Source organism: Tasmannia lanceolata, unplaced genomic scaffold, assembly GCF_043159265.1.
Source record: "Tasmannia lanceolata isolate RefF3 unplaced genomic scaffold, GAP_Taslan_0.1 ptg000024l, whole genome shotgun sequence".
In the NCBI taxonomy this organism is placed as follows: domain Eukaryota; kingdom Viridiplantae; phylum Streptophyta; class Magnoliopsida; order Canellales; family Winteraceae; genus Tasmannia; species Tasmannia lanceolata.
This window is the reverse complement of record NW_027518701.1, coordinates 10,679,448-10,697,800: the sequence shown is the minus strand read 5'-3', so window position 1 is coordinate 10,697,800 and position 18,353 is coordinate 10,679,448. Positions and strand designations below refer to the sequence as shown.

Genomic DNA, 18,353 nt, shown 5'->3' with positions numbered 1-18,353 from the left:
TCCTTTCTTAATCCCCTAGAGAGCATTCGCATAGAACTCGGCGAAGAAGGAGAGTCGGTGTAAAGGTGTAAGGGCATCCTTATTTAATATCCCTTGAAAGTGTAATCGCCTCGGAGTCGGGCATCGTGGAGGTCTCCAATAGTGGAAAACCTTAAGGACGATCTTAAGAATAGTAGAGTAGGGCTTTGGCCGAACCACTATATATCGGTGTGTTCTTTCCTTTTCTTGCACCTTCATTCTTGTTTTTTGGTTTGGTATTTCGTTTGTTTTTAATCTTACTTGCACTAACCAAAAATCTAATCTAAAGAAGAAAATTCAAACTAGGTTCATAATTAATTTTCAAAAGGCATAATTTAGTGATTAAAATCAATTCACCCCCCTCTTGTTTATTTCAATTGGTATCAAAGCCTCGTCTCTAATTTATTTTTAAACCCTAACCGGTCTAAAGTAAAGATTCTAAAAATGGCAAACTACCCTCAACACCATGAAGGTTACTCAAACACTAGGCCACCCTACTTTGATGGAACTAACTATGGATTTTGGAAAACCAAAATGAAAATCTTTTTAACCCAAGATTACCAAATGTGGAGAGCCATTAATAATGAATATATATTACCCACTAGAAATCTAAATGATTGGACCGAAGCCGAACAACAAGCCTCAAACTACAATGCCAAAGCCATGAATTCCCTAATTTGTGCTTTGTCTCCCGGAGAATTCAATAGTGTCAAATTTGAATTCGGCTAAGGAAATTGGGACATCGTAGAAGTCACCCATGAGGGAACCAACCAAGTCAAAGAATCTAAAATGAATCATCTATTTAGGCAATATGAACTCTTTCAAATGACACCCGATGAAACAATTACCGACATGTACACTAGATTCACTAACTTTGTAAATGGATTAAGGGGACTTGGAAAACAATTTTCAAATAGAGATTTAGTGACCAAAATCCTTTGATCCCTACCTTTGTCATGGGAATCCAAAACTTCCGCAATCACCGAAGCCAAGGACATGAATACATTGAACCTAGATGAACTAATAGGGTCCTTGATAACCTATGAGATGATTTTCAAAACAAAAGCACCTGAAACTGAAACTAAAATTGAAAAAGGTAAAGGTGTTGCTTTTGCTTGTAATGTAGGTGAGAATGAAGATGCGAAGGAAGACATGGAAGATGAAGTTGCCCTCCTAACAAGAAGGATCAAGTTCTTGTAAAGGAATATGGGAGGCATGAAAAATAGAAGAACCAATCCTCCATTCAAGAAGAAAGAGGAGCTCGGTGACAGATCTTCTCAACCCCGATGCTATGGTTGCAAGAAGCTTGGACATATTCGCCCGGATTGTCCACTCAACAATGAGCCTACCTCAATAAAGAGGTAAATACTTTAAATGATGTCATTGTTTTAAAAGAAGTTCTAGATTCCTTGCAAAATGCACATGATGAACTTGAGATTAAATTTGATAAAAATGCATCACTTGAAAATTCTTTTGCTAACATGACAAAAGAATTTGGTTGGCTAAAGAAAGACCATGAATTTCTAGATATTGAAAATGAAAAATATAAAGTTGAAATTCATGATTTAAATGCTACTATCAAAATCTTAAATGAAAATTGACAAGAACTATCTATTGAAAACAATAAGCTAAAGCATGAAAATAGTAAACTATCTTTTGAATATGATGAACTGAAGAAACTTTTTGAAAAATTTGAACATAGTTCATTGAAATTGGATAGGCTTGTTAATATTCAAAGAATGTCACATGATAAAAGTGGATTTGGACATAAATAGAATACTACAATATCCAACTATAAAAACAAACTTTTAAAGGCTTCTTCTAATAGTACCAAAACTTGCTCTTATTGTGGTTTAGAAGGTCATTATAAAGTTGCTTGCATTCATGCTAAACAAGATAAAATCAAATTGAACTCTAAAGTGAAAATAAATGAACATAGCAAGATTAGGAAGATTTGGGTACCTAAGGGATCTCATTTGCCTATTCATATGTAGGTATGCCTTAAAAGCCATAACAAGAAGAACACATGGTACCTTGATAGTGGATGCTCTAGACACATGACCGAAGACCTCACTCAATTTGCATCCCTATCACTCAAGGATGGTGGAGATGTTACCTTTGGAGATGACAAGAAAGGAAAAGTCAAAGGAGAAGGCACCATAGGTAACTCTACCTCTCCCATTCATGATGTACTTTTTGTTGATGGCTTATCCCATAATCTTATTAGCATTAGTCAATTGTGTGACAATGGTTTTGAAGTAGTCTTCAACCCTGACAAATGCATTGTTAAAAATAAGATAGATGGAAAAGTAAAATTCATAGGTTCTAGAGACAATAATATTTACACTATTGGACTAGATGACCTTAGACTCCAAAATGTGTCTTGTCTTAATGCCATTGGTGAAGATTCTTGGTTGTGGCATAGGAGGTTGGGTCATGCCGGAATGGATCTCATTTCAACCCTCTCCTCAAAAGACATTGTTAGAGGATTGCCTAAGTTCAAATACACCAAAGATCACATTTGTAGAACTTGTCAATTAGGCAAACAATTGAAGAGCTCATTTGCCCCTAAAAATATGATCTTTACCACTTACCCCTTGCAACTACTTCATATGGATCTTTTTGGACCAATGAAGACAAATAGCCTAGGTGGAAAGAGGTACGTGTTTGTAGTTGTGGATGACTACTCACGATTTACATGGGTCATATTTTTAGCACATAAAGATGAAATCTATGAAAATTTCCTTAAATTGTGTAATCAAATACAAAATAAAAAAGGTATTGCCATATCTTACATTAGGAGTGACCATGGAACGGAATTTGAAAATATACATTTTGACACTTACTGTAATGAACATGGCATCAAACACAATTTTTCGGCACCTAGGACACCTCAACAAAATGGGGTTGTAGAAAGAAAGAAACGAACCTCCAAGAAATGGCTAGAACTATTTTTCAAAAACTAATGTACGGACCACACTATAGGATGATCCAAACCGTCCATATGATGGGCCATTACGTAAATTGGCTGCGCCCAAAAAAATCATTACCATAGGATGATCTTAGCCATCCGAGCTGTAGAGGTTGTCTTGGAAAGTAAACAATTAATGAGTTTTTTTATGGTGTAAGCCCTTATAGTCCTGTATTTTTTTAAAAAGTATTGTACTGACCATAATATAGCATGACACAAACCGTCCGTCTGATGGGCCACAATGTAAATATGTTGCACTTAAAAAAACAATTCTATAGGATTATCCGAACCCTCAGATTGAGAGAAGAACTGCATATTATGGAAACCTCTATAGATAAGAGGACTTGATGATGCCAAAATCCGGATACGGGGGTCGGGTGAGAGTTATTGGCAAAACCAACAGCTTAGGTTGGTAGAGCTCCTATTCATGGGAGTCTGCGCTCATAGAAAACAACATTAGAAGGGCCCCGGAGTAGGGACTCGGGGCACCCTCCGACGCTCAAGTCAGGTATTGGTATCACAGATATCTAAGCAAGACTATTGGAGATAAAAATACTTATGGGGGGAAGAAGAGTCACCTTTACCATTGAGCAAGAGGGTGCCTTTTACAGGCTTAGAGTTCTTACACCTTATTTTGGTGTATAAGCCATGTGTCCCTGTGGATGCCATGTTTTAGCATGTTTGCCACTTGTTGTTGTGCATGCCATGTGTCTAATATAAAAAGGGAGTGCCAATTTTACCCCCAACATGGCTAGGATTATCCTATGGAAATAATTTTTAGGGAATAGCCTATTTACGTTGTGTTCTATAATATGGATGGTAGGGGTTCAACTTGGGCGGCTCAACCTGAACCCGCGGGTTCAACCCGGTAAAAAGTCGGGTTGGGTTGAGTTCGGGTCGGGCTCGGGCTCGGGTTGAGTTTTCTCAACCGGGGATAAGTTTTCTCAACCCGGGTTAAGTTCGGGTTGAGGGCTTGGGCAACCTGACCCGAGTGAACCCGACATTTTTAATAATTTTAAAAAATTTTAAGCTTAAATTCTCGGGTTGGGTCGGGTTGAACACGGGTTGGAACTCGGGTTGGATCAAGTTCGGGTTGAGCAAATGGTTGCGGGGGTCGGGTTCGGGTTGGCATCTACCCGACCCGACCCGACCCGAGTTGCACCCCTAATGGACGGTTTGGATGACACCAAACAAATGGAGAAGAGAGGAGGAAATGCAAGTGAAAACTAAGATGAAACAACCCGCCAACCAAAGGAATCCACCCAAGGGATAAGAGCAAATAATACAAGAAGGAATCCTTCTTCTTCACAAGCCAAAGGCTAAAGTTGATTCAAATTCTCTGCAGAAGTCTCTTCTCTACAGCCCAAATAAACAATTAAGTAGGCGTGGAACAACCCTCCAGCCATAGGTGCATCTCCAAAGGCTTGAACAACATTTCCTATCTTGACAACACAAGTTCCAAGAAAGAAGGGAGAGGAAAACTAAAGTTACTTTGATTAATACTTAAGGCTATCTTACTAAACTTAATTGTGGTCTTTGAGACTTAATAAAGCATAAATATAATATAAAAAATAACTTAAATCATATCCAAAAACGTTTGGAATAATGGGTTGGACAGCAGGTAAAAAGAAACCCAAAACTGCTGAAATTCGTATGTTGCAGGCAGCTTCAACCCTTCTCAGGAAAGTAGCACTAACTCCCTCCACAGAACTCAGATTTACGAACCGTTTGTTGCGTTGGAAAGTAAACTCGTAGATCTTTCCAACCATGTATGGCTTGATATGTTTAAAGCTCTGAGTAAATTCAGTTTTGTCCCAAAAGATGACCTAAAATCATGTACTACAACTCTATTTTTGTACCTTTTAATTTTGAGGCCTAGGCTAGTGGGCCTAGTGGACTCGGTTTGAGGATCCATCAAGATAGCTCTGGCGTCATTGGATCATCCTATGATGTGGTCCGTACAATACATTTTGGAAAAATAAGGGATACACCATATGAAAGCTCACAATTCAAGAACAAAACGTCCAAATACCAGATATGAATCTTGGGGACATAAAAGTCTAATAGAATGACATAAAAAATAAAAGGAATAATTACATTTACACCCCCTCTAGTTTCTGACACATCCACTTCAACCCCTATAGTTTAAAAAGTGACAAAGACATCCCCTCTAGTTTCATTTTGTTTAAGGTTTGCCCCCTCAGCTGAAGGTTCGTCCATAGATTGAAGGGTTAGGATGATCCGATGGAGCTGATTTTTGGGGCCCACCCTATCTATGTCAGGACCCATCAAATGAACGCTTTGGATCATCCAAATAATGTGGGCCCATACCCGAATCCAAAGCGTTTGGTAGTGTTTGGGTTCAGGTATGGGCCCACATTATTTGGATGATCCAAAGCGTTCATTTGATGGGTCCTGACATAGATAGGGTGTGCCCAAAAAATTAGCTCCATCGGATCATCCTAACCATTCAATCTATGGACGAACTTTCAGCTGAAGGGGCAAACCTTAAACAAAACGAAACTAGAGGGGATGTCTTTGCCACTTTTTAAACTATAGGGGTTGAAGTGGATGTGTCAGAAACTAGAGGGGGTGTAAATGTAATTATCCCAAAATAAAAAATGTAAGTGATGGAAGAAACGAAGGTGTGTGTATCTATCTATCTCTATATCATCTGTGTGTGTGTGTTAAAATGTGTTGGGAATAATAAAACACTCTTTATTTATTACAGTGATCAAAGTAGTGACCATTGGACAGGGAGAGTTCATGTTGGTGAAGGCAGGTACGCATGTTTCTGTACTCTCACTTTTTCCAAAAATATTAAATAGTAATTTCATTGGTAGGTTTATTGAGAGTCTCATATTTTTTTTAATATTAAATAGTAATTTAGTGGGTTTGCGAGGAATTTCATTTTGGAACTACCAAGATCAGAGCGAAGAGATGCTTTGCTAAGCTTTGGGGCTATCAAAGTGATCAGCTATTTTCGTCTCTTGGAGAGTTCACGTTGGTGAAAGGAGGTATTTTCCTGCTCTCAATTTTTTCATAGAAATTATTCATTGATTTGAGGAAGAATAGAGGAATGCTTTAGTAGTGCAGAATCCTCTATTCTTGGATACGTTCATCTTTTCTTTTGGAAAGTAAACAATTAATGAGTTTTTATATGGTGTAAGCCCTCATAGTCCCGTATTTTTTGAAAAGTACTGTACAGACCATACTATAGCATGATCTAAACCGTCCATCTGATCGGCCACAATGCAAATAGGTTGGCCCAAAAAATCATTTCTATAGGATGATCCCAACCCTCCAATCTAGAGAAGAATTGCATATTATGGAAACCTCTATAGATCAGAGGGCTAGGATCATCCTATGGAAATATTTTTTGGGGAACAGCCTATTTACGTTGTGTTCCATAACATGGATGGTTTGGATCATCCTATGATGTGGGCCGTACAATACTTTTTGGAAAAATAAGGGACTATAAGGGCTTACACCATATGAAACATCTCAATTTGAAAACAAAAAATACAAATACCAGGTGTGAATCTTGGTTAACTTTGACCAAAGTAAAAAAAAATGACATAACATAATAAATGGAAGGGATATAAGGCGTGAAGAATTATATAATATAATTGTTAAAACACACTTTGTTTATCAGGGCTATCATCTACATCATCTTTGCATCGAGGAGGAGAGTTCACGTTGGTGAAGGCAGGTATGCTTGTTTCTCTATACTCTTTTTTTTCTTAAATTATATTAAATTGAAATTTTGTAGATTTCCGGGATTCTTTTTTCTCTTAAATATTACAAAATTTAGCGAGTTTTTGGGAAATATCATCTTTCGTAACTATTAAATGGCAATTCTTTAGTAGGGCACAACCACTAATTGTAACATAATGAGTATGCCTACTAACAATATAATACTCTGCTTGTCTCATTGTAAAGGTCACCCCAACTAAGCATTCTAATGAAGACCACTAGGAGTTCGTTTGGTTGCCATCAAAATAGTATTTTCTTGTGAAAGTAAAATGACCTCAGTTTCCCATTCCCAAGGATGTTTGGTGGTTATTTATTGTTCATTCTCCTGTCCTTCAGGAAACTAATCATGCCTCTTCATCAAAATGTGAAATACTAGAAAGAAACTCTCTCTTTAATTCATAATCAAAATCGTACGTCTGATTTGCATTCTACATAAAACCATCTTAATTCTCTCTCTTATATTGCCCCTACAAAATAGGCACATGGAAGGAGAATTTTAACGCCTCTTTTCCGCCTCCTTTTGGAGCAAAAGTCTCTCTACTTTTCTTAAAATTAATCTCTATCTTTCGGCCAACTTTAACTCCACATAAAACTAGACTTCAACCATTTCTTATGTTATCCGATTAAAAAACTAAGACCTTTCATCCGGCCTATTAAAGCAAAATAAAATGTGACTTATGCTTCTAATTACTCTTAAAAACATCTAGAGCTCTACCCTTCCTGTTAAACTCGTTGTGATAAATATGAAATCGACAATGGTCGGCAATCTTAAGGCCACTCCAATCCTCTAACGATCTAGGGACGATCAACCACCGAATAGTATGTTCAAAGTAGTAATTCATACTAGTGGGGCCGACCTAAGTCTATCTTAATTCTTCTAGAAGTTTTTGACCAAGTGGGATTCTTTAGGTTTTTTTTTTCTTTAGTTGAGTTGATATTATATTTTTTCTATAGCTATTTGTAGACACCCCATTTTGTCAAGACATGACTAATGATAGGTTTGTTGCGATGATGAATCCTATGATGAGTACTGAAGCTTCTTTAGGTCTTTCCCTCGATGTCTCTCTCAACATTTCTCGATGATGAATCCTATGATGAGTCCCGAAGCTTCTCTAGGTCTTTCCCTCGATGTCTCTCTCAACATTTCTCCAGGTTTTCAAGAACACAAAGTCACCCAAACAACCAAGACACCCAATACCCAAGACCACCTACAACCAAGCCTACATCCAGAATCATCCGAGTTCACCAAAACCTTCTGAAAGAACCCTGAATTGGTCAAACAAAGGTCCCATGAATAAAGCTCGATAGCTTGGCACCCTCTTTTTATAGCAAACACAACATCCTGAAGATCAAATCACCAACACAAAGGAAAAGCTCTCCCTGAAGCCATTTCTAAGAACCAGAACCACCTTTCGGTCACCATAACCACTTTTGGTAACCAGAAACCACTTTGGCTACCAGGAACAACCTTCCCAGAGCAAAAAACTACTTGTCAAGCAACCCACAAACCAAAACAAAAAATCGAGAACTTGAAGCCTACTTTCCAAGGACCTGAAACCCATTTCGAGGACCCATAAAACACTTTCGGTTACCAGAAACCACTTTATGGGAACTAGAAACTACCCTCGGTTATGAAGAAATATTCCTTAGAAACGAAAGATCAAATCTTGCTACCAAGGACATTTCTTTGTAAACCAGAAACCACTGACTAGCAAGCCAGAGCAATTGACCACATTTCAGTCACCAAAAATCATAAGTAACTACCAAAAGTTACTTTTTTTACTGCTTGGGACCATTTCCGACAACTGGAAATCAGCTCTGGTTCAAACAACTATTTTGAAACTACCCAACATTCCCAAAATCTGAAATCCAGTCCCGGAAACTCGAAAACCATTCCCGATACCCCGAAACCCGACATACGCTAACAAAAACCACTTTTTAGTGGTCCCATAAGCTCCACCAAAGTCTATAAAAGGAGGCTTTCTCCTCCTTCAATTTTCATTCCTTTTCACTCCTCCACTTTTGCTCTGGTTTTCACGCCCCCTCTTTAATATTTATACCCCTTTAACATTTAGTTGCTATCTACACTCCTTTAAGCCCTTAGTACCCCTCCCTCTTTGGTATTCACACCCCTTTTCCATTTGGTTTTAGAAAACCCTAGAGAGAGAAATCTTGGGGACATTTCAGAAACTAATCCTAACCAATATATGCCGAAATCTCTTCTGATATACCACTGAGCGCCGGAGTTATGCCGAATGTCATAGGATTTGGAGCAGCACCAACCTATAAACTAGGTATATTTATAGTTTTTTGTACTTTCCTTTACAAAACCGGTAATAGGTAGCTACAGGGTTTGGGAATCCTCCTCTCCCCTTTTCATTATTAAGGGATGCTTCCTTAATTCCGGTTCTTTGTATTCAACAATCCATTTAGAGATTGACCATGCTTCTAGGTACCTAGAGCGAAGCATTATATGGTCTATCCCAATCTTTTGAGGATTGATGCCTATTAACAACTAGATTAATGAGATTCCTCTACTATCCATAAATCTAATTGAAGGATGCTTCCTCAATTCCGGTTAATCGTATTCAAGAATCAATTTGATTAGAGATTGACCATGCTTTTAGGTGCCTAGAGCGAAGCGTTGTATGGTCTATCTCAAGCTTTTGAGTATTATTGTCTATGAAGAACTAGATTAAAGAAATTCCTTTACTATCCATAAGTCTAATTTAAGGATGCTTCCTTAATTCCAGTTCTTGTATTCAACAATGAAAAAATGGGGATCTAGTAACGGATTGCCCTTTGGCATATCCAGAAGAGGCAATGGGTGTAGATGTAGAGGTTTTAGTTTGCTCCATCATTTTCTCTTGTAATAATTTTCAAAAATAAAAAATCTATGTAAGAGCCTTGAGCTCTGATACTAATTCCTAATAGACAATCCAAGAGTGGGGGAGGGGGGTGAATTAGGTTTATAAAAATTTTAGCAAACAATTAAGAATTAAAAATAACTAACCATTGTTAACTTTGAAGTAAAGTGCAAAGCAAAGTAAAGATGTTACCAATTAGAGGAGAGAAGGATGGAGGAAGTAGACGAAGATGAACACCAAGAATTATAGTGGTTCGATCCTTACATCAAAGAATGCTTGAGCCCTTGTGTGGTGCCGGCCTTACTAACTCCAAAGAAAGATGGAACACAACGTATGTGTGTGGATAGTCGTTCCACTAACCTAATCATTATCAAATACCGATTTCTATTCCAATAATTGATGATATGTTTGACATGCTTGCCGGTCTAAAGATATTTTCCAAGCTTGATCTTAGAAGTGGCTACCATCAAATTCAAATCAAGCTGCGTGATGAATGGAAGACTGCTTTCAAGACATGTGAAGGCTTATATGAGTGGCTTATTATGCCATTTGGTCTCTCCAACGCTCCAAGTATCTTCATGCGGGTAATTAATCAAGTCCTTCTCCCTTTCATTGGAAAGTTTGTTATTGTTTATTTTGATGACATTCTTATTTATAGTCATGATAAAAGTAAGCATGTAGATCATTTGAGGGTTGTTCTAACCACTTTAGAGGTGAAAAACTCTATGTAAACCTCAAAAATTCTTTCATGATAACTACCCTAGCTTTTTTAGGCTTTGTTTTGACTTTAACATGGATTAGAGTGGATGATGAGAAGATCAAAGTTGTCCAAGAATGATCAATTCCAAAGAGCTTGCAAGAAGTGAGGAGTTTCCACGGATTGGCCTCATTTTATCGCCGATTCATAAGAAATTTAAGCACTATATCAGCCCCTTGACGGATTGCATGAAGAAAGATGGGTTCAAGTGGATAATGGAGGCTGAAAAAAGTTTTCAACTTATAAAGAGCAATTTGTCTAGTGCTCCTATGCTTGCTTTGCTAGACTTTGAGAAGATGTTTGAGGTTGATTGTGATGCCTCTCTTGTGGGCATTGGCGGAGTACTTAGCCAAGAGGAACATCCCATTTCATTCTTTAGTGAAAAACTCAATGAAGCAGAGAAGTACTCTACTTATGATGTGAAATTTTATGCCATTGTTCAAGCACTTCGGCATTATCGATCGTATCTTGTTCAAAGGGAGTTTATTTATAATGCCGATCATGAAGCTCTCAAGCAAATCAATAATCAAGGAAGCCTAAATCGAAGACATGCAAAGTGGATTTCTTTCTTTCAAGAATATACTTTTGTAATTAAAGCACAAGAGTGAAAAATGCAACAAGTGGCGGATGCTCTTAGTAGAAGAGTAGCTCTTCTTAATTCCTTGAGTGTGCAACTTGAAGGGTTTGATGGCATTCGAGACATGTATGCTAACGATGAAGACTTTGGTGAAATTTGGATGCTTTGCAAAGAAGGGAAGCATGAATATTATCTTCTTCAAGATGATTTTTTTCTTTAAGGAGAGTCGCTTATGCATTCCAAAATGCTCCCTTAGAGAGTATGTTATTAAAGAGCTACATTCGGGAGGTTTGGGAGGACATTTCAGAAGAGACAAACTTTTTTGCTAGTGAAAGATAAGTATTTTTGGCCGACAATATGCATTGTATATTCAAAGCTATCTAATAATAACAATGGCATTCGACAATATGCATTACAAACCAAGATTACTTGGAAAAACCAAATGGAATAAAATTGAACAAGAAACACTTACCAGCTGCATCTCTGCTTTCAAACCATAAGATTTACCTACATTGTCCAAGCAGTCATCTAAAGCATTGATGATAACTGCAGTTATCACCTCCGCTTGCTCCGATGGAATCCCATGTGCTTCTAATTGTTTGACCTACAAGTCAATACAAGTCCATAAACATTTTACATCAGAATCACCACAACAAATCAAAAATTGAAAAAAAAATGTAAGCCAAATACAAACATGGTGATCAAGAAATTTTACCAAAGCTAATGTGTCTACATGAAAAGATTGTCTCCAGTCAGGTTTCACAAGGTGAGATATCTCCCTACGAAAAAATTGCATACCAAGATCAGAGCGAAGAGATGCTTAGCTAAGCTTTGGGGCTATCAGAGTGACCAGCTATTTTCATCTCTTTGAGAATTCACGTTGGTGAAAGCAGATAATTTCATGCTCTCAATTTTTCTTAGAAATTAGACAGTGACTTGAGGAAGATTAGTGGAATGCATTAGTAGTATAGAATCCTTTATTCTTCGATATGTTCATCTCTTTTCTTTTGGAAAGTAAACAATTCAAAAACAAAAAGTCCAAATAGCACGTATGAATCTATGTTAACTTTGACCAAAGTAATAAAATGGCATAAAAGAATAAATGGAAGGGCTATAAGGCGTGAAGAAATATATAATATAATTATTAAAACACTCTTTGTTTATCAGTGCGACCATTGGCATCAGTGCAACCATCTGCATTATCTTTGCATCGATGAGGAGAGTTCATGTTGGTGATATATTATATGATAAAAACTGACATGAGATAGAGAAGAAACCCTAATTCAGTAAAAACAAAACCAATAGCGGATGAAACCAAACCTATTTTCCTAACAAAAATTCACATTATAAAGAAAAGTAGAAAAGAAAACAAGAAAACAAAAAAAATATTAAACTTTCTACGATTAAAAACGAACGTAAGATCAGAGAATAAACTCTAGTTCAGTAAAAAAACCCAATATCAGATGATACCAAACCTATTTTCCTAACAAAATTTCACAGGCTCTATTTCTTTCAACGTAACATGTGATGGGTGTTAAAAAATGTTTGCCCCCATCTTTAAGTGGGGAAATAGCCATAAAATTTGTTTTATGCCCATTTTATGTCGAAAGAAACAGAGCCATAAGAGAGAAGGACCAAAAGAAAAATAGGCAAATAATAAAAATAACTTTCGATGATAAAATTAACATGAGATCAGAGAAGAACCCTGATTGAGTAAAAAAAAACCCAACATAAGATGAAACCTTACCTCCTTTCATGATAGAACTTCACAATAGAGAAAAGGAGCAAAAGAAAAAATAGGGAAACATCAAAAGAAGCTTATAATGATAAAAAAAACCACATTAGAAAAAAAGGAAAGAAAAAAAAGAAAACAAAGAAGCAACCAAAACCAAATTAGAGTAAAAAGGAAAAGAAAGGAAGCATTCAGACAAAAAAAAAACTTCTCACAATCTCCCCAAGAAAAAAAAATAATAGAAAAGGGAAAACGGGAAAAAGGAAAGGACCCATTCCTTAGTTGGAATGCGAGAGAGAGAGAGAGAGAGAGAGAGAGAGAGAGAGAGAGAGAGAGAGAGAGAGAGAGAGAGAGAGAGAAGAAACGCTAATTACGTAAAAAAACAAATATAAGATCAGATAAGAAACCCTAATTTAGTAGGAAAAAAATCTAATATAAGATCAGAGAACCCTAACTCAGTAGAAAAAAAAACAAATATAAGATCAGACAAGAAGTCCTAGTTCAATTAATACTAATATAGTATCAGAGAAGAAACCCTAGTTCAATAGAAAAAACTAATATATAAGGGTAGTTACCAGGGTGGGAAACGGAAATGGGAAACGAAACGTGAAACAGAAACGGGAAACGCATGAAAAAAATCTAGGGGAAACGAGAAACGTGAAACAATTAAAAGTGGTACGAAAAACGCCTCAGTAAATGATGTGTTTTTTTCAAAATGACTTTCATAAGTTCCACACTTGTTTCCTACATAATTCATTTGCGTTTTCTACGAGTGTTGCATACGTTTATCACGCGTTTACACATTATTTACATAAGTTTCCATATGTTTCCCATGTGTTTCAGAAATATTTCTCCAATTTTGTATCATATTTTGGAAACGTTTCTGAAACATGTTTCCCTCATGTGTCCCTGTGGATGCCATGTTTTAGCATGTTTGCCACTTGTTGTTGTGCATGCCATGTGTCTAAGATAAAAAGGGAGTGCCAATTTTACCCCCAACATGGCTAGGATTATCCTATGGAAATATTTTTTGGGGAATAGCCTATTTACGTTGTGTTCTATAATATGGATGGTTGGGGTGCAACTTAGGCGGCTCAACCTGAACCCGACGGGTTCAACCCGGTAAAAATTCGGGTTGGGTTGAGTTCGGCTCGGGCTCGGGCTCGGGTTGAGTTTTCTCAACCGGGGTTAAGTTTTCTCAACCCGGGTTAAGTTCGGGTTGAGGGCTTGGGCAACCTGACCCGAGTGAACCCGACATCTTTAATAATTTTAAAAAATTTTAAGATTAAATTCTCGGGTTGGGTCGGGTTGAACACGGGTTGGAACTCGGGTTGCATCGAGTTCGGGTTGAGCAAATGGTTACGGGGGTCGGGTTCGGGTTGGCATCTACCCGACCCGACCCGAGTTGCACCCCTAATGGACGGTTAGGTTGACACCAAACAAATGGAGAAGAGAGGAGGAAATGCAAGTGAAAACTAAGATGAAACAACCCGCCAACCAAAGGAATCCACCCAAGGGATAAGAGCAAATAATACAAGAAGGAATCCTTCTTCTTCACAAGCCAAAGGCTAAACTTGATTCAAACTCTCTGCAGAAGTCTCTTCCCTGCAGCCCAAATAAACAATTAAGTAGGCATGGAACAACCCTCCAGCCATAGGTGCATCTCCAAAGGCTTGAACAACATTTCCTATCTTGACAACACAAGTTCCAAGAAAGAAGGGAGAGGAAAACTAAAGTTACTTTGATTAATACTTAAGGCTATCTTACTAAACTTAATTGTGGTCTTTGGGACTTAATAAAGCATAAATATAATATAAAAAATAACTTAAATCATATCCAAAAACGTTTGGAATAATGGGTTGGACAGCAGGTAAAAAGAAACCCAAAACTGCTGAAATTCGTATGTTGCAGGCAGCTTCAACCCTTCTCAGGAAAATAGCACTAACTCCCTCCACAGAACTCAGATTTACGAACTGTTTGTTGCGTTGGAAAGTAAACTCGTAGATCTTTCCAACCATGTATGGCTTGATATGTTTAAAGCTCTGACTAAATTCAGTTTTGTCCCAAAAGATGACCTAAAATCATGTACTGCAACTCTATTTTTGTACCTTTTAATTTTGAGGCCTAGGCTAGTGGGCCTAGTGGACTCGGTTTGAGGATCCATCAAGATAGCTCTGGCGTCATTGGATCATCCTATGATGTGGTCCGTACAATACATTTTGGAAAAATAAGGGATACACCATATGAAAGCTCACAATTCAAGAACAAAACGTCCAAATACCAGATATGAATCTTGGGGACATAAAAGTCTAATAGAATGACATAAAAAATAAAAGGGATAATTACATTTACACCCCCTCTAGTTTCTGACACATCCACTTCAACCCCTATAGTTTAAAAAGTGACAAAGACATCCCCTCTAGTTTCGTTTTGTTTAAGGTTTGCCCCCTCAGCTGAAGGTTCGTCCATAGATTGAAGGGTTAGGATGATCCGATGGAGCTGATTTTTTGGGCACACCCTATCTATGTCAAGACCCATGAAATGAACGCTTTTGATCATCCAAATAATGTGGGCCCATACCCGAATCCAAAGCGTTTGGTAGTGTTTGGATTCAGGTATGTATAAGATTAGTGAAGAAACCCTAATTCGGTAAAATAAATCTAAATTTAAGATTAAGCCAAAACTATTTTTTTAACAAAAATTCACATTATAGAAAAGTACCAAAGAACACAAGTAAACCACAAAAGTAACTTTCTGTAAGCCCAATGGTTTCGACCTTGGCATTCCCATCTTATTTTGATGATTCCAATACACAAGTGATTTAAGATCACTAATGTGTTTGAATGTCTAAGTTGTAGATCATAATGGTGTTAAGACAAGATTGCTTGGATTGAGGCCAAGAAGCTCTCATTGGACCGCTTATGAAGGCCAAAGACATCGGAGATCCAAGACGAATGAAGACTTGAAGAATCAATTGAAGATCGAAGTCTAATTAGAATGTATATGATCCAATCTTAGTTTTAGATTTTAAAAGGCATAAATTAAGTTAATCTCACACACCCTAAATGCTTAAGTGATTGTCCTTGTGATGTTCCAACACTTTGGAACCCTCATAACAATCCCAACTTGGTGTAAAGTTGGAAGCCCAAAAACCAGAATTAAAAATCTGCTTCGGAACTCCGAGAAATCCTCGGAGCTCCGAGATTTGGTCCAGTAGAAATTTTCCAACTTCTGTTTGCATTCCCGGAACTCCGAGAGAAATTCTCGGAACTCCGAGAACACTATAACGAGAAGAAATTTGACCGTTGGGAACTTTGCCAGATTTACGACAATGCCCGTCAAACGGTCATATTAGGTTTTTCTTTATATATGGGTATTCTAATCTTCCCAATAATCAATCATAACACTCAAAAACTTCATTTGAACATCCAAAGAGTGATTAAAACTTGTTTATGCCTCTCATCCTCTAAGATTAGAATTTGGATCATTAGACTCAAATTTGTACATCTTCTACAATTTGTAAACCCTTGTGAGGGATTGTTTTTAGTTCTTTCTTTCTTTATCAAGATTGTATTCGGGCGAGTGTTCGGAGAAGCGGAGCCCACTCTACGTGGTGAAGATTGCCAGCAAGGTTAAAGGCATTTGGAATTGTAATCGGCATTGATCTTCGCCGAAGTTAAGAAGATCAAATAGTGAAGCCATCAATGGGTTTGGTTGGTTGAGTGGAGTAGGCCTCGCGTTGGAGGACCGAACCACTTTAAGTCTCGGGTGCATTCTCTCTTATCTCATGCCCTTAATTTGCATTTGCACTTAGGATTTAACTTGTGTGCTTCATTGTCATTCTTGATCTCTTAATCTTCAAAATTGGGTTAGAAGTTTTCAAAAGGTTAAAACTCGTTAGCAACCTAATTTTTACCTCCTCTTAAGTTGCCGTACTCGGGACCTCCCTTGGAATTTCACTTTCTATGATAAAACCAGCATAATATCAGAGAAAACAAACCCTAATTCAGGAAAAAAAACCTAGCATAAGATCAGAATAGAGGGAAAGGAAAAGGAAAAACAAATTATGAGAACATTCAAACAAAAAAAACATCAGAGAAGAAACCCTAGTTCAGTAAAACAACCTAATTTACGATAAGAGAAGAAATCCTAATTCAGTAAAAAAAATCTAATATAAGATTAAAAAAACTATTTTTAGGGAAATGATATCAGCACAACCATGTTTAATAATTGCACAAACTCGGCTTGTCTTTTCTTTTTTAATTGGCTTGTGATAGCTTTTTGGGAACCATAATAACCTTTGACAGCTCTTAAAATACTAAACGACAAGGGTTAATGCTATATCAAAACATAGTTGTGATGATATCATTTCCCTTCTTTTATTGGCCATACAAGTAAATTTTTGGACAATCTGGGCCATCAGATAAATTTGTTTTGCTCTATCCCATTGAAGGTGGGCCCCACCGAAAAATTGGTGGAATTTCTTGTCCGTGGGCAATCTAAGGTGGGCCCGCCATATCGACGGCCCTAGTTGTCTCGGTCGCACTTCTGAGAGACTATCTTACGACTAGAAAAAACAATCATTTGCTTTCTTGACAGTACTAGAAAAAAAAAGCCTTATATATGATCATCTGATCAAGGTGGGGCCAATGGCAATCCGATGTGTTCAGAAAAATAAAGATCAACGGGCCAGATCACATCCATGTGGTGACGGGAGATCCAAGGAAAATTATCTAATACAATTAGTAGAATAGCTAGAAATCCGCTGTTTGGGAATGTCTGATCAGAGTCTTGATCGTTAGGATAGTGCGCCTTGTTGGGTCGATGTATAGATAATGGCCATCAAACAAACTGAGAAACAAAAATGATCGATGGTTAACATCTACTAATTGGATGGCTAGGATGATTAGTGATTTTTCTAACTATTAATATCATGAGTGGGCCCGAATCAAGCTTCTAATATTTATATAATGGGGCTCTCATAGCTTCATCTTCTTCCATATTAAAATGAACAGGAGAAAATACCTTCGTTACCTAAGGGCCTATCTTTGTTTTGAATTTGAGAAACAATTGTCAGTAAGAAACGGATTGTTGGGCTACAATGGGAGATGATTTTTTCACACCCTGTAGGATGATGCACCCCCTGTATCATGAATTGTGGGCAGACTTGACGCTTTCTAACGTCAATTCACGTTAAAAGGGGGGGCATCATCCTAAGGAGGGGTTGAAAAAACATTGCCTGGCTGCAATTTATGTTTATTAGTTTTGAATTCACAATCGGTTCTCTAATTCCCAAACGAACAGGGACTTTAAATTAGACATTAAAGCCTCTTTGAGGGCACTATTCATTTCTCAACTATTATATTTATTATTTACAAATAATCATATTTTAACTTCACAATCATTTATATAAAATATTATATTTTTTTGGACCTATCCAAAGAGTTTCTAAATTACTGTAGGTGAAAATGGAACACATACAAAGAGTTGTATTATACACACTCCTAAATTACTCAGCTAGCCCTATAACAAAAGGCCCCGTTTGCATTGCAAGAAAAATATTTCTGACGGAAAGTTCATTCTTGGGAAAAAATTTCTTTCAACGATAAACATGGTTTTAAATTTCGACCGGACCGACACCGAAATGTACCATACCCGAAACAGTATTTTATTTA

At 37.3% G+C, this 18,353-nt stretch overlaps 1 protein-coding gene and 1 long non-coding RNA gene across 12 annotated transcripts in view; one reads left to right on the top strand and one right to left on the bottom strand.

Annotated features, from left to right (window-relative positions):
- The window catches only part of LOC143857162 (putative disease resistance protein At1g61190), a 57,704-nt gene that overhangs the window by 12,514 nt on the left and 26,837 nt on the right, over nt 1–18,353 (bottom strand). For 7 of the 10 annotated variants that reach the window (XM_077367536.1, XM_077367535.1, XM_077367538.1 and 4 more), the window contains 2 exons: nt 11,662–11,725; nt 11,419–11,550 (listed from right to left, as the gene is read on the bottom strand). In XM_077367536.1, the coding sequence (XP_077223651.1) occupies nt 11,419–11,550; nt 11,662–11,725 (196 nt within the window). Of the gene's footprint in view, nt 1–11,418; nt 11,551–11,661; nt 11,726–17,280; nt 17,530–18,353 lie in introns of those variants that run through there. The other 3 variants (XM_077367542.1, XM_077367543.1, XR_013238487.1) reach the window with 2 other exon arrangements.
- Nucleotides 5,676–13,753, top strand: LOC143857163 (uncharacterized). 2 transcript variants are annotated; one of them, XR_013238492.1, is made up of 4 exons: nt 5,676–5,771; nt 5,872–6,006; nt 6,645–6,701; nt 10,044–13,753. It is a non-coding gene; the product is annotated as an uncharacterized LOC143857163 (long non-coding RNA). The 2 variants fall into 2 exon arrangements; XR_013238491.1 differs by having other exon boundaries at nt 5,698–5,771; nt 5,880–6,006.